Below are 26758 nucleotides of genomic sequence, written 5' to 3'. Positions count from 1 at the left end.
GCTGTAAAGGCATGTCTGTTTGACGAAGAGCTGTGATGTTTAAAATGTTTATGTGTATCAAATTGATTTTACACACAGCAAGTAACAACACACATTAGGACATTAATAATTCCCCAGAAGAGACCATCACCACTTAGCTTTGAAGCGTGGGAATACTGAGTACATTTGCTATTGCATAATATATGTGTTACAAATCACAAAAGGGAAATCATTACTGGCACTCTGGCCAGAGAAGCCCATGAGAATTAATGAGGAGTCTGAGATGTCTGGCTTATATCTCAGTACTTAATTTTTGTCAAATTATAGCATGATGAACTGCATCATCCTAAAGCTGTAATCCTTTGCAGAATAGAATGTTAATTAGTAGTAATTACGTTATATTTAGACAAGCAGATGTACTTTTTTAAAATACCATATTTGCAAATTGTCTGCATTATCTAGTTGTCAAGTAATGGCACACTCCTGTCAGAACATGCCATGCAGTAGCTAAGAGATCAGACTAAACAAACATAGACTACAAGGAAACAGTTCACAAGTAAGTCAAGATTTCAACTTAACTTTGCACTATATATATACTGTGTATATACTGTATATATATATATATATATATATATAGTATATATATACTGTATATAGCACATGCATACACATTTTAACACTTTCTTTTGCTGCTAAAGGAATACTCTATATGAGCGCATCAGAGTGAAACGGTACTCAGCGGCAGATAATCAATAGTTGATGTAGTTTGCTGGAGCCCTTGAGTTATGCGCACTACATTTAATGCAATGTAAGAGAAAACAGGGCTGCATTCTTGCAGCTTCAAAAGGCATTTGATTAAGCTTCATTTCGACAGTATGGCTGTTTACTGTAGTTTCTTTTATAAAGTAAAGCATTCTCAGACTCTGTTTACTAATTATACTATACATTTTACAATATTAAATGACACCAAATAAGTTCACATTACACTGTAATGAGATGTAACAGGCTGTTTTGCCTTTGATGAAGAGATTTTAAAATTAAGTTTCTGGTGACCAGCCTTTGAAAATAAAACTTCTGTACTGCCAGACTTTACTTTAACTCTCTGTGGGCTTGACTGTTTATGTTTAAAGGCCTAAAAAAATGGGGCTCTAGCAAATGAGTGCTAGTTGTGTAATTATGTTTTGAATTAAATGCTTATAGGACATATGGAGAGCCACATGACTAATCAGGAACGCACTCTGAGCATTCTACTGGAACAAGCCATGAAGATCAGGGACGATGTGCTGACTGGTCTACGTGCAACTCAGGGTTCAGTCCTAATGGAGTCGTCTGCTAGAAAACTACTGGAGAACCACATTCAAATCATAACTCACATTGTCAAACAGCTCAGCAAAGACATCCAGGTGCAAAATTAACAATTATAACACCTTTGTACCATATTTACCCTTAAACAGTGCCTATTAGTATCTTAAAGTATCTTATCTTACATATTAATGATGTTTTATTAGCAAGGTTCAGGAGGAGCGCGTCAGATACTTAGCCTAATTAACACAGGTGGAGCGCACTCAAGTTAATCAGCACCATGATATAAATACAGCTGACTTACCTCTATGCGTTGACAGTTTATCAGCATCCCTCCTCCACCCCATCACCTCACTTCGAGTTCATACTACACTTATGGGGGGCTGGGGGGGTACTCTAGGTTTGGGCCCTTCCTCGAGCTCGGAGCCCTTCCCCGGACAGCACATCAAATATGCATTACCATACTTCAGCTAATTATATGTAAGCGTGAACTTGTGAAATACCTAAAGTGTGTATATATTAGTAAGATTCGAAAGGGTCCACCTCAGTGACAGCTTTTATATTTTTACTTTTTGAGAGTATAATATTCATTCAAGAATGAAACTAGTGGACTGTCTTTATGAGTCATTGAGTCATTCACTTAACCAATGCAAGTAATGGCAATTAACAATGTCCATTAACAATGCAATACAAAAATTGATTCTTATTTATTGACATTAAAAACACAACACAACTTTTTTGAAGATTTGAACTGGTGCAAATTCTGAACAGCAGTTAAATTTGATAAGTTTCACAAAACAATTACTTAAAATATATACTGACTGTAAAACATCTGCTGGAGCATTTTGAAATAAATACTGATTACTTTTGTGACTTGTAAAATGACAAGGAAACCATTCGTAATTTGTTTGTATTGTATTCATACAGTACAAAAATGTATTTGATATGGAAAGTTTCATTAAGAAGAAATTAATTATTGTTTTACAGCTGACATAGTGTAAAAAATTCCTTCAAATGGAATGTTATTAGTTTTTTATTTTTTTGTACTCTGGCACTTGTTCTTGTGCATTTTTAAAATGTTATTGTATTTAGCAATAAAAGAAAAACATGGCTCCTTGACATGCTCAAAATAAAAGAGAAAAGATGAGAAACCGAAAAGGCCAAACACTATTGAATCTTGCATGTCTCATATAACCAAATGTGACATGCCAAGCTGGAATATACTGAAGTGTGAATTTAATTTTTCATTTATTTTTACTTTGCAGACATGTTTTCAAGTGGTTTGGGCTGCGGGACTGCTAATATCTAATTAATAAAAGAAACAATAATCAGACCTGTTGCAGAAATCTATTTTAGGCCCCTAGTTTCTTCTAATAAAATTTCTATGTGAAGGGCACTAGTGAAGAGACTTGACAGCCCTGGCATCACTTATTGCGATACTTTTCCAACTCTATCAAATCTGCTGTCAGGAGGATTTGTTCTGTTGAGACTGATGAAAATAGGAAACATGAGAAGTGTCTGGTGTTTCAGCACCAAATGGCTCCCAGGGGAACCAATGTCTCACCAGATATGCCTCCAAATAGTGCAAATGCCAGTCTATGAGCTGCCACATGGGCATCATGGCATGTGCAAGGTGATGCTCTCAATCTCAGCGACAATATTAGCTCCTGACTGCATTGTGGAGCACAGATGGCAGCTTCAGCACGCTGAAATGGAGCCTTGCCCATGATCCCAGTGGAAAACGTATTTTCATGGTGACAGAATCAAAACAATTGGCTGGCTATGCTTGGCCTGTTATGTAATAGTGTTGGGTCAAGATAGCTTACAGTGACTCATGAAGAGAAGCATATGGGCCAAAGACAAATAAACACATTGAGAAAGAAACCGGGAACTAGCATGAGCCCAAATGTGAGAGTGATGTCTATTCGACACAATTTAACCTTTATTAAAGGAGGTCGGGGCTAGTTGACACACTTTTTACTTTAATGAATATTCCTCAGTGTAGAGTTATTTTTGAAAGTCAGTTTATATATAGCCATTGAACATTTCTGACAAACACTTAAAAGAGTTACAAAACAGCAAATACTAAAGAAGTAACATAAAAATATCATACTACTGATTGGTATTGTTTTGTCAAATTTAAATGATAAAAAGACGCCTTGACCTGACCTGACATTTCCAGTAAACATAAGATGTTGGAATTTATTTTATATCATAGCTTTGCCATAATCACAATATCTTAATGGCATTAGTTAATACAATAGAAGATTAATGCAATTGTAGTATGTAATGTGGCATGTATGTATATTTATGCAGGATCTCTAGTAGTCTGAGGGAGGTGGAGGAACAGACAGTGAGACTGAGGAAGTGGGCAGAGGAGCAGATGAAAACCACAGTCCAATCACACACAGAGAGCAGCCAGCAGCTGCACACACTGCTGCAGGACAGAGTGGTAAATGTGTGAATGCGTCTTTCTGAGTAAATATAACAAGTGGGCTTTGTCATAGTGAAATATCACTGTGGTATAACGTCTGTGGTTTTAAAGTCAAACTACAAATGAAAGGCCTTTGGAGAGAGCACACCTACTAGTAAATTATGTATATACTTATATAAATTAATTAAATATAATTTATATATACAGTATATAGCTAAACATCTAGTTATTAAACACTAGATGGGACAGACTGATATGTCCTTTGCATCAAATCATTTACATGACACAAGCTAATTGGCCTCAGCTGATTCTGCAGCTATTAAGCTTTCTCGCTCAACATTTAAATAGTCTGGTTCAGTGGACTTCAGAAACCCTCCACCTCCCCCAGCTCCACCTGTCTGCTATGGTATTTATGTACATCTATTCATGCAGCAGCATATCTTACATGCTCATAGCAGCAGGTTTGTGCATCTATTGGTAGTAGAAAACTACTTACTCTGCAGCAGCAGTGTGTAGCAGATCTAGTTTGGCAATACCGCATAAATTTACATTGTCATATCCATTAACATGTTAAACTATATGTACATAATCTGTGCAAAATATGTACTTAGGTTGAAGTGGAAAGCGAGCTAAAGGAGAACATCGCTGTTCTCTTTAGTCATCTGGAAAGGTTGGAGGCACAGTTGGAGAAGGTGCGATCTTCTGACAGGACCAAGCGCTCAGAGAGCAAACTCAGCAGCAAGATCAACACTTTGGAGCAGTGCTTCAAAGAAGAACTAGAGCAGATGAGGAGGGAGTACCAGTCAGGCAAGTCTTGCATTAGGATGACATAACCATAAGCCCTTAGAACATCTCAACTTGTTAACTACCATTCAAAAGTTTGGACTCCAAACTGTATATGAAAAGCTGAAGTATAATATAGACCTTTTTACGCCATCATATTTAGTGCCTCTCTGCCCACACCTCTGAATTAACAAATCATTGAAAGCCAACATCTGAACAGTAAACTAGCACATCACATAAAACCAGACTGGAAAGATTGTTTTTCTAGCTGCCTGCCATGCAATACCAACCAAAATGAGCGGCCCAATTTTTCTCTCTTGTGGCTGTTTTTCCAGGCTGTTTGCTTGTAAAATTAAAGTGCTAATAGAAAACAAGGCCCAAATTGGGACTTAATCAGTATTTTGGCATCAATTGAAGCTTAATGTACAGACAAGCCTGCTGGGTATCTTCCACCCTAGCAGATATGGCATTTATTAGCTTATCTATATTTCATTCCTGTTTCCAAAAGTTATGGATTGACAGATTACACCGTTTTCCAGGCATTCAGTACAAAATACCAAATCAACCTCAATAAACAAACAGAACAAAGAATTCACAATCATTGTAACCTCCGGCCTTGAAATGTACTGTACAGTAGTACATGATTTCTGCTCTCAAATTCTCTTTGAGACTCCTGTGACGGACTGAAGGCAGGTGATGCATTATTGATGAGACATCTAACACACACTTCTGCCACAGAGGTAATGCTCCCACAGCTTTCTGAAGGTGATCTCCTCTATTATATTTGCCAGGGTTCCATGCGGTTCATGATGCCATTGCGTCTCTGAGACACATTGGCAACACCAAAGCCAAGCTGGACAAAGGAGAGCTCCAACGAGACATCAGACAGATCCAGAGAAACATGGATGGACTGAAGGAGCCCTGACTGGATCATTCTTTTAGAAGACAAATATGCTGGAATATACAACCTGTGTGAGAACACCAAGTATGATTCAGCAGAATGTGGGCAGATGGACAATACAATGAAATAAGCTCTACATTTGTTTTCTGGATTGAAAAAATAAGGATTTAGTCAGCTTTAGTCGTGAGGTAATTTCCTTTAAATCTCTTTTTGCTGGACCAGACTTTAAAATCAGATTCTGAGTGAACAATCATAGTTGATGAAATTCAATGAAGGTACAATTACGACAAATCCAATATAAGAAGCACAATACTCATGCAGGCTCAATACTGAATGATTATGAAGATGAATTGTTCTGTGTTTGTCTGCACGTCCCCAGGCTAGTATTGATTGTAATGAATGTTAGAATAAACAAACAAGATCGCTTTGTTTTCATTTAATTTTCCAAGCCAACAATGCATACTTGCAAAGCATAAATACACCCAACATGATAAACAATTATTGTTATTTCCCACTTTTTTTCTGTTTTGGATATGTGCTTTAATATTTCTGGGACTCAATAGCCCTCAATCAGCCCAGTCGACTGTAGGTCAGTTCTGCAGAGATGAGTAAAGTCAGTTATTTGGAAATGACAGTGAGGAAAAACAGAGGTTAATTAGTTCTGCCAGTGCTTCTGTAGGGCAAAGATAATGATGTGTCAGATAAAAAGCAATTCATTTGAATTCTTGGTTTCTCTGACCATAAACAGACAATCTGAAGAGCAGATATCCCACTGCTGCACTTTCAAATGTGCCCAATAGTGATTTTGGATCCGAAGCAATGACTCTTTTGAGTTACATAATCACAATAGCATTAGATTTAGTATAGTCAGCTGAGCCTTGTGGTGATCATAATAATGGCGAAAAACTGTCACTTTGGGGAAGGCACATAAAAATAATAATGAATCATTAATGTAATTTTTCATGTATCAACACTCATGTGATTGCAATACAGTGAGCATAGGCTAATTCAGTTATACCATAAACTGCTATTAAAAGAGCCATTCATATAGATCAAGTGTCTTTTTAAATTAGCTTAGCAGATATATCCGTACATAATGAAATGTACGTGGTCATGTAAAGACTTTCAGATTTGTAAATATTGATCGGTGAGTAAACTGCTCAGTGTGCAAGAGATGAAGCAGAAGAATGGTGAAATGCAGGTCTCCTGAGGGATGTGAGGATGGTGGACTGTCTCAGCTGGATGGGTAAAGGCGTCTGTGGAAATCCACCAGTCTGCTGTCTCCTTCTGCTGTTGCATTCACCAACAGAGTCTACAAGCCCAAAACACAATGCCATTCTTAAAGGGGTCATGACATAGATTTATAAAATAATTTTAATGTGTAACTTGAGGTTCACTTCATATTCACTTTAACAGTCATATATTTGAAAAATGATTGTTTTGAACCCTCACTCTGACCCTCTGTATAAAATGACGCTGGGGACCTTCTGAAGGCTCTACAGACGCAAATATTTTTGTTTAAACCAAATGCATTAAAGTAAGTATTCCTTTACTCTTCCATTTGTCCTGTTGTCAGGAGTAGCTCAAGCGCATGGAGTACGTTAGAAAGTGAAAAAGCACAAGCATCAGACTCAATGCCAGTGGGTGGGGCGTATAGTACGATGACGTAAAATGTTTCATCGATGTTCTAGAGGTAGTCATATGAAAATGTATTTGCCCGTGTGAAGTCATAAATCCCACAATATCCAAACAAAACGGTTTTGGTTTAACTTGGTTGGTTCCTCTTTTTTTTTTTTGATACTGGTGATGTTGTAAGCTACTATGACATTTGCAGGATGTTTAATGGTACAAATAATTCTTATATATAAAAAAACTTGCTTGTGAATGTAGTTCATTCATCTCATTAACTGTATTAGATGGCCAATAGTTACCATTCAGACAATTACAATAACCGTTGAAGCAATTTGAAAAAAAAAGTACATTTATAAAATAATTAGTGCAATCAATTGAAATTAATCGCATCCAAAATAAAAAAAATTATTTACATAATATGTGCGTGTACTATGTATATTTATATTATGTATATATAAATACACACATGCATGTATATATTTAAGAAAAATATGTCATGTTTATATATAGTAAATGTTGATATATTAAAATATACACAGTACACACACATATATTATGTAAACAAAAACTTATTTTGGATGCGATTAATGGCGATTAATCATTTGACAGCACTAAAAATAACAAAATGGATAATGAAACACTATTACTATAGGTATTAAATAGATATTAATCTTAATATAGTAGGTAGCTGAAGCTGAACTTTCAGTATGCTTTATTACATTGGAATCAAATCTGATAAGGGCAACACAAGCCTGAGTTACTCATTTGTTTTCAAGTAGAGCGAGTGAATGCAACTGCTCACATCTATCAGCTCCAGGTCATCTTTGGCATGCAGGTGGCGCAGGAGGTACCAGCGTGCCACTGATGCTATTGTTTCAGAGCCTCCTGAGGCTGAAGCATAAACTATTTTCTCCAATAGGCGACGGGTTTCCCTGTAGAAGAACAAACCATTATCAATTTGATCCGGACCCAGTTTAACCTCTGATATCATGAATAAAGGTGATATATTTCATATTTAAATAGACTAAATAAGAATGCAATGCCAAGAGGAGGCAAACAATGAAATACAAACACGTGGCATGACTGATCTGACATGTTGACTGAATGTCATGGTGACAATCAATGTGAACACAAAACCCTACTAAAGCTATATGCAAAAATCCTCACATATGCAGCAAGAGAGTGGCAAAAAAGTAATTTGTGCTTTGTGAAACGGCCCTACCTGGCACCCATCTTTATAGAGAACTGCAGTAAGGCTTGGAAGAGCAGAGCTACTGGTGAGCTGCCCATCTTTAAAACTTCATTGCTGGCCTCCAACACCAGATCCTTCCACTCAGAGACACAGACACCAGCCTGTTGTCAGAAGTACAAGTAGACATATTTACACAGTGTTTCCTTGCATTGTAGAATGGCCTGTAAAGTTTGTGCAATGGAATGAGTAATTAAAAAACCTTCTAAAACAAGGATTTTAGATGTATTTTAGCTGGCAAAGTTCAGACTAATATATGACCGGAGTCTGGATACGCTGAAGGCTGACACGCTTTAATTAAAAGTAATGAAAGGCTAGCCACAAAGTGTCTAATTCAATTTAGCAGGCAAAGCTGCAGTCAGCTAAAATGAAGGCAATACGCTGACAGTGGATGGAGGGGAGGGGGGTAGACAAAAAGAAAAGGGAGGGAGGAAGAGGAAGCAGAGAAAAAAGGGGGAAATGTGCAAGAAAGATGCCATGAAGGTGCTGTAAAAGGCTTAGCCCAAAATAATAATTTCCATTTTTATTAGCGGCCATACAGACACTAGCAGACAAACTAATTTAAAATGTGACAAGGAAAACATTAAGAAAAATACCAGATGTATCCAAATGTATTACAAATCCAGTAAAAAATTATTTAGAATTCACAATAAATATATAAAAACAATTCTGTGATTGCCTTTTCAGTAGCCATTACTCCAATTTCTTTTTACTATTCATGTTGAAAACTATTGTGCTGCTATACATTTGTGTTAATTTGCGATACGTTTATTTTTTCAGAGTTTTTTTGCTGAATACAAATGTCAAAATAACAGCATTTATTTGACCTCCTGAGGCTGAAGCATAAACTATTTTCTCCAATAGGCGACGGGTTTCCCTGTAGAAGAACAAACCATTATCAATTTGATCCGGACCCAGTTTAACCTCTGATATCATGAATAAAGGTGATATATTTCATATTTAAATAGACTAAATAAGAATGCAATGCCAAGAGGAGGCAAACAATGAAATACAAACACGTGGCATGACTGATCTGACATGTTGACTGAATGTCATGGTGACAATCAATGTGAACACAAAACCCTACTAAAGCTATATGCAAAAATCCTCACATATGCAGCAAGAGAGTGGCAAAAAAGTAATTTGTGCTTTGTGAAACGGCCCTACCTGGCACCCATCTTTATAGAGAACTGCAGTAAGGCTTGGAAGAGCAGAGCTACTGGTGAGCTGCCCATCTTTAAAACTTCATTGCTGGCCTCCAACACCAGATCCTTCCACTCAGAGACACAGACACCAGCCTGTTGTCAGAAGTACAAGTAGACATATTTACACAGTGTTTCCTTGCATTGTAGAATGGCCTGTAAAGTTTGTGCAATGGAATGAGTAATTAAAAAACCTTCTAAAACAAGGATTTTAGATGTATTTTAGCTGGCAAAGTTCAGACTAATATATGACCGGAGTCTGGATACGCTGAAGGCTGACACGCTTTAATTAAAAGTAATGAAAGGCTAGCCACAAAGTGTCTAATTCAATTTAGCAGGCAAAGCTGCAGTCAGCTAAAATGAAGGCAATACGCTGACAGTGGATGGAGGGGAGGGGGGGAGACAAAAAGAAAAGGGAGGGAGGAAGAGGAAGCAGAGAAAAAAGGGGGAAATGTGCAAGAAAGATGCCATGAAGGTGCTGTAAAAGGCTTAGCCCAAAATAATAATTTCCATTTTTATTAGCGGTCATACAGACACTAGCAGACAAACTAATTTAAAATGTGACAAGGAAAACATTAAGAAAAATACCAGATGTATCCAAATGTATTACAAATCCAGTAAAAAATTATTTAGAATTCACAATAAATATATAAATAAAAACAATTCTGTGATTGCCTTTTCAGTAGCCATTACTCCAATTTCTTTTTACTATTCATGTTGAAAACTATTGTGCTGCTATACATTTGTGTTAATTTGCGATACGTTTATTTTTTCAGAGTTTTTTTGCTGAATACAAATGTCAAAATAACAGCATTTATTTGAAATAGAAATATTTTATAACATGTCTTTAAAATGTCTTTACTGTCACTTTTGATCAATTTAATGCATCCTTGCTGAATAAAACTATTCATTGCTTTCAAAACACCATCTTACTGTCCCCAAATTTTTAAATGGTATTTTATGGAATTATAATTAAAAGTTAAATTAACTAAACACATTGGAATGAGCACAGAGTGGTCTGATAACCTTGTGTTTAACTTTCCACTATTAGTCTGTCAACAACACTACAATAGGACTCCTTTCTTTCATCAGGTTTGCCGCATGATTGTCTGCCATATTACAGTACATGCTTGTTTGAACAACTTTTCATAGCTGTTCATCCATCCAGTCAGTGTTTTATGAAGACTGCAGGATTATCACACGGTGATCTCATGAGTTATTATGAGCTGAATCTACCCTGAGTAAACCGTTCCTCTCTGTCTAACAGGACAGGATTCAGACTGCGGCTGCCATATATTTGTGTTTGAAATCCCACTGCACATCCTCTGATCTAACGTAAAGACTTGGGATTTGCAAGGTTTGACAGCTGTCTAGAGGTACTCCATCTACAAGAAGAACTATTAGACGAAAGCACAGCAAACAAAAGAAATCTATTTTCACAAAGAAAGCCGTGCTACTTTAACAATTCTGCATTTTTCTTCAGTCATTAATATTCAGGTAAATTAAGTTACTGCTTGAAGGTGACAAAATGGAAGCAGCTGAATCTGAAGTCTGAGACCATTTGTAGACTTTGTGTTTGACATTTAAACTTAATACATAAATATACACACACACACACACACACACACAGAGATATATCGACAATTTATATTATATTATATATTTTTTATATTATTTACTTTTTTTCAAAATCTGTCTGTTTACTTCTGTGTTTAAATACAAAAAAGTATTTAAGTCATTCAGGCCACACTGTATAGTATAAAAAAGTGTCTGAGATATCTGTGCCCATTTTTTCCAACTTCCCTGTACAAGATTAATCTGGTACTCACCAAACATGGCATGAGTGCCAGCAGGGCTAGTTGGAGCAGACTGCTCATCTTTCCAATGTGGTCACCGAGCTGAGAGGCTAGCTGAAGACTCTGTCTATATGCCACAGAGGCCTGAGCCAGCAGACCCTGAGAATGGTACACTTCTGCCAACCACTGAGAGACAGCAAGATCAAATTAACAATGAGTAAACCTGGTTAAACCTCCTTTCTATATAAAATATAAAAACATTTGTTGGTTTCATTGAAAATCTCCTGTGTGATTTAATAAAGTGCGTGAAACACATTCAGACCAGGGGAAACCAAAAAGGCAGCATTTAAAATTAAATACATATAACATAGCAAGATGCACATTCACATTGACTTTCACTATGAAATCAATCTTGACAACAAGCTCTCCTCAGTGAGATGCTGAATGTACATACATGCCAGGCGGACACAGATGTGTGATTGGCCATGACAGCAGCGCTGAGCTGATCCAGCACCGCAGGAGGAACACAGTTACCGGCATCAGACAACAGGAGGCGCTCGCACTGAACCTGCCTTAACATCAGGAACACCACAGGTTGCTCTGGAGATACACTCAGAACCTGAGAGAGGAAGAGGAAAGTATACAAACAGTTAAATGGGCATAAAGTAATTACATGTTTAAGTGTTACTTCCTAGCCAGTACGATAAGCTTCTCTGCTTCTTACCAGCTTTAATGTCTTATCATTACCACAGGTTGACTGGTGTGCAACATATGATGATGTTCCAAGGAAAATATCAGAATTTGAGTTAAGCTTGTCTGATATTTGTGCTATTAAACTTGCAAAACACAAATGTCATGATCTCAACATGGTGGCCACCAGGAGTGGGGGAAGGTGGGTAAATAAAAGAGCTTTTTCAAAGCCACTGATATGACTAGAGTCATGTGAGTGTACATAATTTTAAACATATTTTTCTATACCTTTAAAAGACTTGTGACTCAAATTGTATATGATGTATATGAATTGTATATCACTCAATGTATATTTTTTTCGTCATGCTCAGGAGACTTTCTAGAATTGCAACACTGAAAACGGTAAACACTAAAATGGTAATTGTTACCTTAAAGGTTTGTGGCTAAACACTGCCTCCGCAGAAGAAGATCAACGCCTGCTTTTACATCGCTGCCTGTTTAGCCCAGCCCACCGATTTGTACATGTAGTGTTTACGAGAGAGGTGAATGCACAGAAACCAAATGATAAAAGATGGCTCCAAAGATAACAAGACGCTGTGCAGTGCCAAGTTGTGGGAGAGGGAAACAGTCTTTGCATTGCCTTTCTTCTGATCACAACGTTAGGAAAAAGTGGATGAAGTATGTTTTTACTGAAGATCCAGACCACGTCAGTAAGAACTTGGTCATTTGTTCACTGCATTTTACCATGGATTCGTTTACACACAAGGCAAAGATTGAAACTAAAAGATGATGCTGCGCCGACTATATTGGATCCGGCAGTAATGTCGCAAAACACACAAGTGTGAGTAACTGTCTTTATTACATGATCACTATTGCGTTTGATATGAGTATTTATGCGTTTTAACATAAATCACAGCAGCGTCCATTTGTAAAGGACGTAGGCTGTCAAACATACACAACTATTAGCCAATCATAGCAGTGGGCGTTTACTTTTGAGTCTACAATCCACCAAGCCTATTCAAACAGAGCATTCAGATGAGGGGAGTTAAAAACAGAACAGAAAATAGCCTATTACTTCTAAATTAAGTTTTTGATGTAAAAATCTTGATAACATTATAAGTGGACCTCAGAGAACAGTACAAAATAAAAAACAAAGGCATTTCATGACTCCTTTAAAGATCCACTTCGATCTAACCATTAACAAATACTTTCATTAGTGAAACCTAATGCAGTCTGACATAAAATAGCATTTTGAGTTGTATAAAACCAGTTAAGTTTGATCAGTGGTTTTCAACCGTGTTCCTGGAGGCCCCCGACACTGTACATATTCAATGTTTCCTTTGTCTGGATCTTAACAAATACTTTCATTAGTGAAACCTAATGCAGTCTGACATAAAATAGCATTTTGAGTTGTATAAAACCAGTTAAGTTTGATCAGTGGTTTTCAACCGTGTTCCTGGAGGCCCCCGACACTGTACATATTCAATGTTTCCTTTGTCTGACACCTCTATTTCAAGTTTTGCGGTATGTGTCCATTGGCAACGAGTGAGTGGAGCAGAGTTTCAACTCTTTTATACTTCAATCCACCAAGCCTATTCAAACAGAGCATTCAGATGAGGGGAGTTAAAAACAGAACAGAAAATAGCCTATTACTTCTAAATTAAGTTTTTGATGTAAAAATCTTGATAACATTATAAGTGGACCTCAGAGAACAGTACAAAATAAAAAACAAAGGCATTTCATGACTCCTTTAAAGATCCACTTCGATCTAACCATTAACAAATACTTTCATTAGTGAAACCTAATGCAGTCTGACATAAAATAGCATTTTGAGTTGTATAAAACCAGTTAAGTTTGATCAGTGGTTTTCAACCGTGTTCCTGGAGGCCCCCGACACTGTACATATTCAATGTTTCCTTCGTCTGACACCTCTATTTCAAGTTTTGCGGTATGTGTCCATTGGCAACGAGTGAGTGGAGCAGAGTTTCAACTCTTTTGTACTGGAGCTATGGGATTGACAGTGAATTGAAGAACCTGTTTAGAGCGACCAAGAGCATCTAACTGTTGGGAAAAGCTCAAATTTATGCAAACGAGAAGCATCAAACAGCAGGCAGCAGCCATTCACTGTGAGAAGCATGTAGTGACTGTCATCTCTCACGAGCATTACAAAATCTGCCGATTTAGTTTAAATCATATAGTTTACATATACTATTTTTCATTTAGATTTTAAATGCAGTATCATGAATTTTCATTGGCTAGGACATTGGCCCTTCAGGAGCAATACTGGACACTGCTGTTCTACAAATACACTTCAAAGGAGAACAGCTCAAGCATTATGAGTAGATAGACAGCCACAATATATGGATATTAGACAGATGGTGCCGTGTCAGCGCATGAAACTGTTCTGCTTTGAAACCCAAGAACAGGTCAGCCCGTCTGTGTCTGGACCTGTGCCCGATTCACACAAGAGAGACTCATCAGTAGGGGACAGCGTGACATAGAAAGAGAAAGCATGCGTGTGTTTGTGTGTGTGTGTGTGTACCTGGGAGCAGAGAGTCTCTGCCTGGTCATATTGGCCACTCTGTTTGAGTCCAGTCACGGCCTGCTGCAGCACCCATCCCTCCAGAGCCTGAGCCAAGAGCCCATCCTCTGCCTGCAGGCCCTTCACTGAGAACAGACCGTACATACAGCACATAGTTTTAAAACCATGCTCCCATCAGCATATATTCAAATACACTGACATGACATTCTCAAGTCTCACTGACCTTTTTCAGACACCAGAGTCATGTGCGCCCTCTCCAGATCTTCTCTGCGAGGGGCGGAGCCTTGGAGTAAGCATGCAGTGTTCTCTGTGTGACAGGCAGCCATTAGCCCCGCCCACCCAGCAGGATCATCTGCATTTGTCATACAGAGAGAAAGACAGAGGACACATCAATCCATCACTGAATCACTGCCATCCGACTTAGGCAGCAGACAAATCTTTCATCTGGCTGATATATCGATGTCTCAGTGTCTCCTCTCTCATCTCAAAATTTCACATAGGCCTCTCTGCATTACACTTGGCAAATACTCCTGCTGACACGTTTAATGCAAGGTTCTTACTATCCAAATTGAATATTTTTTAATCGTTTTAGGGTTATAGAAGACTGTGTTCTGTCCAAAACTGCATTAATAACCTTCCTGAACAAGAAGCCAAAACTCATTACAACTCTGGCATAAATTCTGGTTTGTATATTTCAAGGGTCCCACACTTTAAAGTCACTATTACAGTATGACATTTTACTAAGAGAACTGACTTCCTGGAAAGACATCTTGGTCAGTGTCCTGGGCCTCAAAGGGTCTAGTCTTGGTCTGGAAGTCTGCTATTAGTCTGTGTTAGGGAATTATGAGATATGGGTCTTGGAAAGTCTGTTTTTGAATCTTTCAAATCGTCGAGTTAGTAACTTGTTCAGCAGCTAACTTCAGAACTGATCCAGAGTGTCTGACTGTTACTCCGTTTACCTGGGCACAGCAGCACAGCTCTCTGGATTGTTTTCAGAGCGTTGTGTCTTCTGTCCTCACCAGAGTGCCGGCCTGAGGCCAATTGATTCACTCCACTGTACAGCAACGCCCTCTACAGATGAAAAGAGATTAACTCTTTAATGGACACAGAACTTGACACAAGAGTTCATCCATCCACAAATGTTAAATTACCTTTCCAAGCGTCAAGCTGGCATGACACGCCACACTGCCAGCCACAGCACCTCCCTGATGAAAATAAGAACACTTATGGTCAATACTTTCATAACAGGTGAACTATTCCCTTTCTCCTAAAATATGTGCAAAAGCCGATGTGAGAATACTTACTTTGGCTTTGTTGGGGCAGTACTGTGGGACCAGTCTGGAGAGAAGAGCCCAGAGAGAAGGATTTCCTGGGTTCCTACAACATAGCAGATGTCAAACACATATTTATAATAAAAAATGGCTCACAGAAGAAAAAGAAGAATTCTTGTTATTCTGGTGTGTTCTGGTACCTCATTTGACATTTGGGTTAATTAACCAAAGGCAACGATTCATACCTGAGCTTAATTAGATTAAAGCATCTTCCCTTTAATAGCATTTGAGTGTTTTCAAACCTTTGTAGGATGTAGATTAAAGGAGGACATTGAAAGGTCACTTGCTATTGGACAAATAAAGAGAAGCATTTAATTTAATTAAAGTCCTCAGTTCCCTACTCAACAAGACATAACAAATATTCAATAAGTGAAGAGTCCGGGCTTCAGCTGATCAGCAACAACTAAAAGTCTATTTTGATCTCAATCTGGCTCCAAGCAATTTTTCTGCAACAACTAGCCATTTTATAATATAATATAATATAATAATAAATGTTGGTGTCAGTAAGATTTGTAATGTTTTTTAAATAAGTCTCTTATGCTCACTAAGGCTGCATTTATTTGGTCAAAAATACAGTAAAAACAGTAATATTGTGAAATACTATTACAATTTAAAATGACTTCTTTCTATTTACATATATCTTAAAATGTAATTTAATCCTGTGATACCAAAGCTCAATATTCAGCAGTCATTCCAAATCATTTTAGTATGGCTGATTAGCTGCTCAAGAAACATTTATTATTATTGTCAATATTGAAAACAGTTTTGCTGCTTCATTTTTTATTTTTTTTATAAACCATGCTACATTTTTCAGGATTCTTTCATGAACAGGAAGTTCACTTTTGATCAATTTAATGTGTCCTTTGACGTATGAAAGTATTAATTTAATAATATAAAGACTAATAAATTCACTTATTTTTCAGGAGGGAATCATGATGAAAGATGCTATGCAACAAAATTACAGGTAATCAGACATATCGGATATCTTAAAATGAATCGTACTTAATATAATATGTACTTTTGCTTTAAAATACTAATATACTATATAATAGATATGCGAAGAAAGATTTTTGGACAATGATAATTTATAGTATTGTTTGTTGCATTTTGCTAAAACAAAAACTCAGATTAAGCAAAAGAAATAGATTCTTGTTGTTTTATCACGTTGTATCAAATTAGGAGACACCGTATCTCTAAATATTATAAATTACCTGTGTATAGCCCTAGCAGCCTCCCTGTGTACGCCGCTATAGTTGCCCTGCAGGGCCAGCAGGGTGCAAGTGAGCAGACAACGCTCCTCCACAGCGCCTCCTACATGTTCCCCCAGTTTTAGCAGCTCAGTAAGCGTAGCACTTGCCAGGGTCACTTCCCCATGAACCAAACCCAGAGAACACAGACACTGCAGACTCTCTGAGACAGGCTCTTTCAGCATGGAGCTACACACACACAAACATAAACAAGAGGAGAAAGGCTTTGCTTTTGATGGCTAAAGCAGAAAGCGTGTTGCTCTGAGACAGTTGAGTCATTATGTTACCACTTGAAGAGAAGAGTTTTGGCATGATCAATGTTGCCCAGCCTGTGCTGTATCAGGGCCAGTGCAGTGAGTATACAGGCCTTTTCCTTCTCGCTAGAGGCAACTGCGAGGGCTTTCTCATAGGCTGGAAATAGGCACACAAACACCCTCAGAAACATACACAATCACATGCTTGAGTACTTTCAGAAGGCATTGATGGTAACAGTCAACAATCGCGAAATGGCAATGACTGCTCACCCTGAACACTTTCTGGCATGCGACCGATTCTGAAATAGGCAAGCGCCAGCCCAATGAGATCATGCAGCTCCTCTAGTGGTGTGGAGGAATAAATACGCACTGCTTCTTCCCACCGTCCATCATCACTGACAGCAACATAAGAAAAAAAACATTATTTCGCACTAATAAAATCTAATAGCATTGTAGATGAAATGACTGATGGCATAGTTGTACGAAGTGAGTTTTACCTGAGTGCACGTCCATAAACCCTCAGAGCAAAGCTGAGCTTATCTGTGTGAGGGGATGCCTGAAGCAACTCGACAGCTCTTTGGAGAACAGAATATATCCAAGAATGATTTAATACCAGTGTGGTCCAGATCAGTGTCAGAAACTTTCAGCAGCAAATATTAGGCATTAATTTTTTAATAAATATGAACTATATATATGTATTTTTATAAATCATAAAAAAAGTTTCATGTCAAATATAAAAAAAACATAAAAATATAAAAAATGCATATATATATATATATATATATATATATATATATATATGAACATTAATTCATGCTGAATGTGATAATACAATTGGGCCTGGAGCATAACATAAAAGACCTAATATAAAAAAAATTGTGATGTTACAAAAAAAAATCAATAATTTTACTTTTTATTAATTCCAGTTTCAAATTTACGGTTTCAAATTTGTCAAGTAGACTTCCTGTCCATCTGGCTGGGCAGAATTTCCAAATGTATAAATAGCTAGAGGTGGCAAACCTGCGATATGCCTCAGTGGCCTGTTTCCTCAGCTGCAGGTGTGTGTTCAGGTATCCGAGCATGATGAAGGCATCTGGGTCTGTCTGAACCCTCTCTGGTGTGAAACAAAGAGAGCACACTGAGCTTCATTACCTCGCTTCATCTTTAAATAATTTGTCATTGTCACATGGATCATTTCCTTAATATTTAGGGAGAAACACATTTTTTATTTTATCTAGCCATTCCACCTGCATTCCTGGTGAAATCATTCTATATATCAGGGGTCTTTAACTGCTTTCAGGCTAAATATCCTTTTAGCCTGGTCTATAAAACATGCATATAGTGCCATATTAATATATTTACATACTTCATAATGGTAACAGATATATATTATGTATTAGTTGTTTTTTTTATATGAGTGAGACAAAGAAACTTACTTTTAACTTTGGTTAAAGACAATATTGTATTATTATTATTTTTTTTTTATTTAACAAAATTGTTTGAGATCAGACAATAAATGACAGACCCATAAATACTCTTGCAATATCTTAAAACAGTATGCTGTGTTTGTGTTCTTCTCATACCGGTGTACTTGCTCAGAGCCACCTGGGCAGCAGAGACAGCGTTCATCTGGACTATGTTGTAGAGGTAGATCTCGGAGTCTCTGTTGCTCCTGTCCAGCAGTGTGGAGCAAACCCAATATGCATAACCCTTCACTCCCTCGGTCTAATATCAAATAAACATGTTACTGCAAGTAGAACATTGATCAATAATCTGAACCTAAACAAAAAACTACACAACTGTTCAAAAGTTTTGGTCAGTACATGCTGCTGATAATTCAGCTTTGCCATCACAGGAATAAATTACATTTAAAAATATATGCAAATAGAAAACAGCTCATTTAAATTGAATTAATATTACAGTAATATTGTAATTACTGCAATATCACTGTTTTTTAAACAAATAAATACAGCCTTGGAGAGCATAAGAAACTTATTTTAAAAAGCGTACAGACCTCAAACTTTTGAATAACTGTGTATATTTCAGAAGTGATTAGACATACATGAGTGCTCAGTTCTGTGGTGTGTCTGAAAAGATCCATGGTGTCATAACTGCCCACTGACTCAGCAATCAGGGCCTGTATAATGAGAAAAAAGTTAGATGTTCTGTGTGTCATACTTGAATAAAAAAGGGCACTGGATGTTATGTGAACTATCGGTCTGAACTAAAGTCTACCTGTCCGATCCAGCAGTTCACATAGAGGGGTTCTAGAGACTGAGCAATCTTAAAAGCTTCATGCGAGAGCTAAAAAAAAATAATGTAGAAAAAGGACTATCAGCGTGGTTCTCTAAATCATGTGAAGTCAAGCTAATAACTTGACAAAAATCATATTACCTCTATATTTCCCTTCTTCAGATACAAAGCACCAAGGTTGGTCCATGCAACCACATTCTGAAAAATAACCAGGAGATACATTAGTTGCATCAAAACAAATGTTTAAAAAGTGAAGAAAGAGTTTATTTTTCTTGCATTACTTACATTTGACTCCGCTTTTACCGATTTGATAAAGCAGTGTTGTGCAAGTGCAAAGTTTTCTATTCCTAAAATATAAAAGCAGAATATACAATTAACACAAGAACAGTCCATCACAACACCGTTATATAATCCAGACTAATGCGATTATGCACATCAAATGTATATTTTTATCTACCCTTTGCCATGGAGACCACCCCGAGGGCATTCCAGTATGTGTGATTTGCACTGTCGAGCATGATCGCCTTCTTCACACACTGTCAGAACAGAGCCAAACCAAAGCAGCCTGTTAACACATCTTCATGAAAGCATTACAAATGACTGATCCCAGATCAGGTCATGTACCTGTATGGCTTTCTCCAGCAGAGGCTGCTGATCCTCTTCAGGATTGAGGCAGCTGAGCAGTCTGGATTGGTGGTAGTAGTTCAGGCCAAGGTCACACCACAGACTAGGGGCCTCCGGCATGAGTTTCAAAGCACGACCAAAGCACCTGGTAAAACATAGGAATATTATTATTTAATTTTTTTTATTTTATGGGAAGGCCCACAATCTTCTCTTCGCCATTTAGTTTAATATGGTTCTACTCTTTTACCTTTCTCCTAGAGTGAGGAGCTGTCTCTGGTCCAGTGTATGGCCCTGATCAAGTGGATCCATTCCACATAGAGCTCCAGGCACCAGCACTTTGGCTCGGTTTGGGGACACAGTTCTGGAGGTGGTGCAGGCATCACCTAGTAACTTCCACAGACACGACAGGTCTGGCCTTTGCTTTAAAGCTCTGGAATGTTGAAACAAAGATTGAGATTTGATCAGTACCTGCTGGATGACATCCATCCAACTCATCTCACATGGTCAGACACCACTTCACAAAATAAAACACAAATATTCCCTTTACCCAGTGCACCTTCCTGTTTACCTGAAAAGGTAATGGATGGCATTCTGTATCAAATCTACAGCTCTTCCATCAAGATAGTCATCAAGTGCACTTCTAGCCAAGGCTAGCAAGCATTCACCCAGACCTGAGAATATGATAAGGATGCTTTATGAAACACTATAAATTTGAATACTGGATGAAATGGTCATTAACCTGAGAGATTACTGCACAAATCACACAAACCTTTCAATGCCGGCACGTAGTCCTCCTGCTCTAAGATCTGCCTGTACTCTGCAGCGGCCTCTTTAAACCGGCCGAGGATCTGTTTGATGGCAGCGGTCTGATAGAGGCTATAGATGGAGGTGGGCTGCAGAGTATGTGCTTTATCAAATGCTTTCAGGGCTGCTGTGAAACTCCTGCGGTTAAGGTAAGCCTCACCTAAACATTCCCAGCACACCCAATCCTGAGGATCTGCCCTCAACGCCGCCTGCAGACTAAAACCAAAGCAGAATCATGGCTAACTTTTAGACTTTTGGTGTACAAAGTCCTTAAGATATGAAAATAAAATAAAATAAACCATATACTTAACATCTTTACATTTTATTATCTAAACATTTTTAACCCCCACATTTAAATTTTGGTGAAGTCTTCTCTGGAGAAAGTGGGTCTTGAAGGCTAAATTAATTGTGGGATTCTGGGAAATGAACTCTTCTTCCAATCTGGTCTATGAAATGAAGGCTAATTTATGAAAAACAATTAAATGAATAAAACAAAATTCCAAACATTAAACAAGTATTAAAATGTTTAGCAAATATGTGCTACCTTAATTCAAATTCAGGAGTTGAATTCAAAAGCTATTTTCTTAAAGGAACATTTCACCCAAAAATGAAAATTGTCATCATTTACTCATCATTTACTTACATCGTTCCAAACCTGTATGAGTTTCTTTCTTATGTTGAACATAAAAGAAGATATTATGAAGACATTTGAAGAACCAAACAGTTGTTGGTAACCATTGACTTCCATAGTAGGGAAAGAAATAAGTCAATAGGGACCATCAACTGTTTGATTACCAGCATTCTTCAAAATATCTTCTTTTATGTTCAACATAAGAAAGAAACTCATACAGGTTTGTAACAACACGAGGGTGAGTAAATGATGATGACAAAAGTTTAATATATTTCCAAATGGCACAAAATACTGAGAATGTAATTCAATTATATAGGCCTACTATTAATAACATTTTAGAAAACCCTATTAACGTCTTGCATCGTTATAACTGCCAATGTTAACGCAGCTACATTAAATAAGATCTTTAAAATATCTGCTGAGCTCACCATCCAGGCCCAGTTAAACAAATTTTATTACCACTTATGCTTTATAGGTGAAATCAATTCACTTACTCTGCAATGGCCTGTTGATGCTGGCCAATCTTGAGGTGGTAGAGCCCTCTCCTCATCCAGGCCCATTTAGCAGAGCCAGGAGTGGCTCTCTCTGTTACAGACTGCAGAACAGTCAGAGCCGAGTCCTAAGAGCAGAGAACACAACACACAGTCAATAAACCACTTTTACAGGAACTCTGTGTCTTCTACAGCATCTACAACAAGTTCTTGTTGCAACTTTGAAGGGGGAAAAAAATAAGCAAGGGATACCCTCAATGGGACCATCTTGGATTACAAGACTTTTAACACTCACCATGTCCCCCTGCTCCATGCTGAGGTCTACAGTAGCCGCTCCAGACTCTGCATCAGAGGAATCCAGCTCAAACGCTCTCTTATAGCAGCCTCTGGCTCTGCCCTGATCTTTTGCCACCTCTCTATAGTAATGACCCAGAAAACGAAACACTGAACCGAGATACGGGTCCAGTTTAGCAGCCTTAAAATAACAGAAAACAAGTCATCACTTATTTCTATTCCAAGAGAAAAGACTCTGGAGTCTATATGCAAGGATAAAGAGCATAAGGTCTGATATTGCTGACCTTGAGTAAATGTGTATGGGCTTTGCTGCGATCCCTTCGCATTTCCTCTCCCATGTTCCAGAACAGGCGCCCCATCAGGAAGAACAACTCCCCATTATCTGGGCTACCGGATAAAGCCTCTAGAAAGCTGTGAGACAAAGATAAGACGAGAGGATCAGTGTTTAGTGTTTAAATCTATTTCGGGTTTTTATACTGCATGTGTGTGTGTGTTTAGAAGGGGTTTCACACCTTTCTTCAGCTTGTTTGTGCTGTTCTTTCGCAACATGCACCAGCCCCTTCAGAGTGAGACCTTCCACAGATCCTGGGTGAGAGCTCAGCAGCTCAGCTGAAACCTGTAAGGATCATTTCATTTAAACAAGATCTGGTCTACTTTGGGTTTTTTTAAACATCTAATCTATCGTGTTATTTGAAGATTAAATTCCAGTAATTCCTTTCCTGTTAAAAGAAAATGTTTCACCTGAAATGCTTCCTCAGTTTGGCCTTTTTGCAAGTGAGCTCTTCCTTTCAAAGCTAAAAGCACTGGGTCATTTTTGGCATCTGAAATCTAAAAGGAGTCATCATGAACATTATGTAAATCAAATAGACCATCAAACAATTATTAATATTCATTTATCTTTTTTTAAGAAATGAAACCTTTTATTCAGCAAGGATGTATTAAATTGTAAAAATGCTACTCTGTGAATTGTAAATGCTGCTCTTGTGAACTTTGTTCATCAAAGAATTTTTTTTTTTATTAAATAAAACATGTATTTTTGTGTTTCCACAAAATTATTAAGCAGCACAACATCTTTCAACATGTTTTCAACATTCGTAATTATTCATAATGTTTATTTAGTTCCAAATCAGCATATTAAACTGATTTATCATGTGACACTGAAGACTGCAGTAATATCTGTTGAAAATTCAGCTTTACCATCACATGAATAAACTAAAATATTAAAACAGAAAAGAGCTATTTTACATTGTAATAATATTTTACAATAATACCGTTTCACTGTATTTTTGATCAAATGCAACCTTGGTGAGCTTTTAAGACTTCTTTCAAAAAAATCTGTTGTTAGACTGCAGATCTGTGTCAGTCTTTGGTTTAAAACGATACCTGTGTAAGGATCTGCAGAGCTTCCTCAGCATCCTGGTCTCTTCCTGTCCTTACCAGAGCCTCTAGTTTCAACCTCTGCAGCTTATGAGTCCAATCATCAGAGTTCCCCACACTCGACTTCAGCCCTGAAGACACAAAACAGAATATTTCTGAGAACAGCCCTTTTCCACCCTGTTAGTGCAGCTGATTGAGTAGATATCATGTTAGCTGTGTTTTAGATGTGTAGTTTTTTTTATCATGCAGTACCTTGGCTGGAAGCTGTGGCACTGTCAGAGTATTTATGCATTTTTAGTTGAGCCAGAGCAAGATTATACCAGCCAATGATGGAGGAGCGCATACGCTTCAATCCTGCAGGAAAAACACAACAAAAGAGTTAAACACATTATTTGTGATTTACATTGTACAGTATAGTTAGATACTGCTAGGAGTTTAATTAATGTTGTATAGCTGAACATGAACAAAAATCAAAGAGTTATTAAAACACATTTTTAGTTATCAAAATGAATCAAGAAATGCATTCTATTAATTTGATACACTGCATTTCTTGCATTATATACTTGACCTCTGGTCTGAAACATTCTTATCAAGAAGCTTGAAAAATTTTGATAACCTCCATCCATATTGGAGCAAATCACAAAACATCTGTGAATTCTTTATGGTATTTATAAACTCACCTAGACTAATACTTTTGATGGCATCCTCATATTTTTTATCCTGACAAGCTTTAATACCAAGACCAAAGTGAGCGTGTGAGTTGTTTGGATCCAGTTCCGAGAGACGGCTGAAACAGCTCGCAGCTTCCTCACTGCAGTCACCTACCAGGATCATCAGAGACGAGATCAGTTATCTGAGAGCTGTGTTTATTTAGAAATACTCAACATGAGTTTTATGTTTTCAGAAACAGGATTATTCTTGTACTTACATTATTGTTCAAAAGTTTAGAGTATGATGTTTCTGATACAAGTCTCATAAAGACAATTTATTTGATTAAAAATACAGTAAAAACTATAATATTATGAAATATTATTACAAATAAAAACAACTGTTTTCTATTTCAATGAATTAAAAAAATACATGTATTTTAACAAATCCTTCTTGATCATGATCCAATCATTCTGATATGCTGATTTGGCGCTTTATAGAAAATCTTACTGACCCCAAACTTATGAATTGTAATGTAGATCCAAAAAAAGGATAAACAATGAAATAGGAGTATAAAAAAAATTACTGGCCATCCAGCATTTGCCAATTTTGTGTGTGTGTGTTTTTTTTTTTTATCCCATTGACTTCATTTGACCTAAACTGACCTGTTCTGATGTAGTGCTCACTGAGGGCCTCTAGAGGGTAGGAGTGTGTCGGATAGCGGGACAGCGTGGCATCACAAACTTCCTTTAGCTTGGCCACCTCATGAGGAAGCTGCAGGATACATAAATAAAACATTTGCTTTGGTCCAGTCATTATTATGATAAATATTACAATAATTGTGGCATATACAGCTTGCCAACCTTGGAAAGACATTTAATGTAGTCCTGTGAAAGGCTCCTGTGGGCTTCACTGGGCACATCTATCAATTGCAAAGCTCTTTCAAATGCTGATATCAGCTGTGGAGCAAATAAATACACACTGTAAGCTTTGTAAAAATGCATGTGGTGACACTAAATTGTGGCCACGTACAAAAAAAGCCCTTTTTTTCCACAAAATTCTCAAAAAGCAGTATTTGAGACAGGTGAAATCGACTGACGTGTTGTTGAGTCTCATTGTCCTGATCCTCAACCGTGTCCTGCAAGAGTCTGGTCATCTCCTTCCACAGCTCCAGCAGCTCTGAATTCTCCACCCCTTCCTCTGCCTCCCTCACCTGGATTAACCTCCTCCACACTCGGGCCACCTATGGGTAGAGTAGCAAACATTTCACACATATGCAGATATAAAGCCTGATGGTGACTTTGGAAATAATGTGTAGATTATTTTGTGTAGGTAACAGACAGTGAAGTTATATCCACTTAAATCTTAAATCTAGTTGTAACATCAAGTCCTTATATTTAAAGATCACACCTGTAAATAGTTCTTCTCCGACTGATAGACTTCCACCAACTTCTTGCTCACTTCAAAACATTTCGCTTTGTCTGAGCTGCAAGCGCAGAAAAGAAATCAAGTAATCTTAAAAAAAAAGATATATCACTGGTTCTGAAACAAGAATCTGATCATTGCCTTTAAGTGTATAAATTAGTGTGTCAGATTGGTCGAGACGCTACACGGAAGAGAAGAAATTGTTGAATAAAGTCATTATTTTTGTTTTCTTTGTGCACAAAAGGTATTCTCGTAGCTTCCTAAAATTACGGTTGAACCACTGATGTCACATGGCCTATTTTATTGAGGTGCTACGTTTCTGGACCTTGACTGTGATAGCTCCGTTGCTGTCTATGGAGGGTCAGAAAGCTCTAGGATTTCATCAAAAATATCTTAATTTGTGTTCTGAAGAGCTTCATAAAATTAAGGTTGAACCACTGTTCCACATGGACTGTTTTAACGATGTCCTTATTACATTTCTGGACCTTGAACTTGGTAGTTACCTAGCTGGTGTGCAGGGTCAGAAAGCTTTCGGGTTTCATCACAAATATCTTAATTTGTGTTCTGAAGATGAACGAAGGTGTTAGGGGTTTGGAACAACATGAGGGGTGAACTTATGGCTGAACTATCCCTTAAAGTTGGAGGGACAATGAAACATTTAGCTGGACTTTAGATTTGTTTGACATTTAATATTGTATATTTGTTTAATGCAGTTTCTTTCCACAAAAATATTAAACAACTGCCAGACTGCTTGTTCTTGCAAACTTTTCTTTTTTGAAGAAATTTTTTTTTCTGCAGTCAGACAAAAGGAACAAACAACACATACTCTTTTTTTTTTTTCTTACGTTTTTTATTTTTTTTAATAAATT

At 37.4% G+C, this 26758-nt stretch overlaps 3 protein-coding genes across 3 annotated transcripts; 1 reads left to right on the top strand and 2 right to left on the bottom strand.

The window, feature by feature from the left end:
* Nucleotides 1-1624: 1624 nt before the first annotated feature.
* LOC107587521 (protein FAM81B-like) lies at nt 1625-5451 on the top strand. Its single transcript, XM_016275339.1, has 4 exons — nt 1625-1761; nt 3598-3733; nt 4327-4522; nt 5290-5451. The coding sequence occupies exons 1-4, from the start codon at nt 1733-1735 to the stop codon at nt 5421-5423; spliced, it is 495 nt and encodes a 164-aa protein (XP_016130825.1). The 5' UTR covers nt 1625-1732; the 3' UTR covers nt 5424-5451.
* A 138-nt stretch (nt 5452-5589) lies between these two features.
* LOC107587522 (tetratricopeptide repeat protein 37-like) lies at nt 5590-8379 on the bottom strand. Its single transcript, XM_016275340.1, has 3 exons — nt 8254-8379; nt 7834-7963; nt 5590-6711 (listed from the first exon to the last, which is right to left on the bottom strand). The coding sequence occupies exons 1-3, from the start codon at nt 8319-8321 to the stop codon at nt 6634-6636; spliced, it is 276 nt and encodes a 91-aa protein (XP_016130826.1). The 5' UTR covers nt 8322-8379; the 3' UTR covers nt 5590-6633.
* LOC107587546 (tetratricopeptide repeat protein 37-like) lies at nt 8365-26027 on the bottom strand. Its single transcript, XM_016275361.1, has 38 exons — nt 26002-26027; nt 25875-25950; nt 25564-25707; nt 25328-25423; nt 25130-25238; nt 24497-24637; nt 24069-24170; nt 23823-23947; nt 23181-23267; nt 22952-23055; nt 22724-22850; nt 22441-22620; nt 22149-22273; nt 20989-21239; nt 20788-20890; nt 20467-20649; nt 20220-20364; nt 20053-20131; nt 19881-19942; nt 19737-19793; nt 19578-19646; nt 19405-19479; nt 18926-19067; nt 18363-18456; nt 17840-17917; nt 17613-17737; nt 17376-17499; nt 17053-17277; nt 15815-15887; nt 15662-15715; nt 15470-15581; nt 14734-14862; nt 14511-14635; nt 11733-11897; nt 11312-11464; nt 9448-9578; nt 9108-9157; nt 8365-8384 (listed from the first exon to the last, which is right to left on the bottom strand). Exons 1-38 carry the CDS (start codon nt 26025-26027, stop codon nt 8365-8367), a joined length of 4266 nt encoding a protein of 1421 aa, XP_016130847.1.
* Between the last annotated feature and the right edge of the window lie 731 nt (nt 26028-26758).

Source organism: Sinocyclocheilus grahami, unplaced genomic scaffold, assembly GCF_001515645.1.
Source record: "Sinocyclocheilus grahami isolate Dianchi unplaced genomic scaffold, SAMN03320097.WGS_v1.1 scaffold93.1, whole genome shotgun sequence".
In the NCBI taxonomy this organism is placed as follows: domain Eukaryota; kingdom Metazoa; phylum Chordata; class Actinopteri; order Cypriniformes; family Cyprinidae; genus Sinocyclocheilus; species Sinocyclocheilus grahami.
The sequence above is the reverse complement of the archived record's forward strand: the minus strand, read 5'-3'. Positions and strand labels throughout refer to the sequence as shown.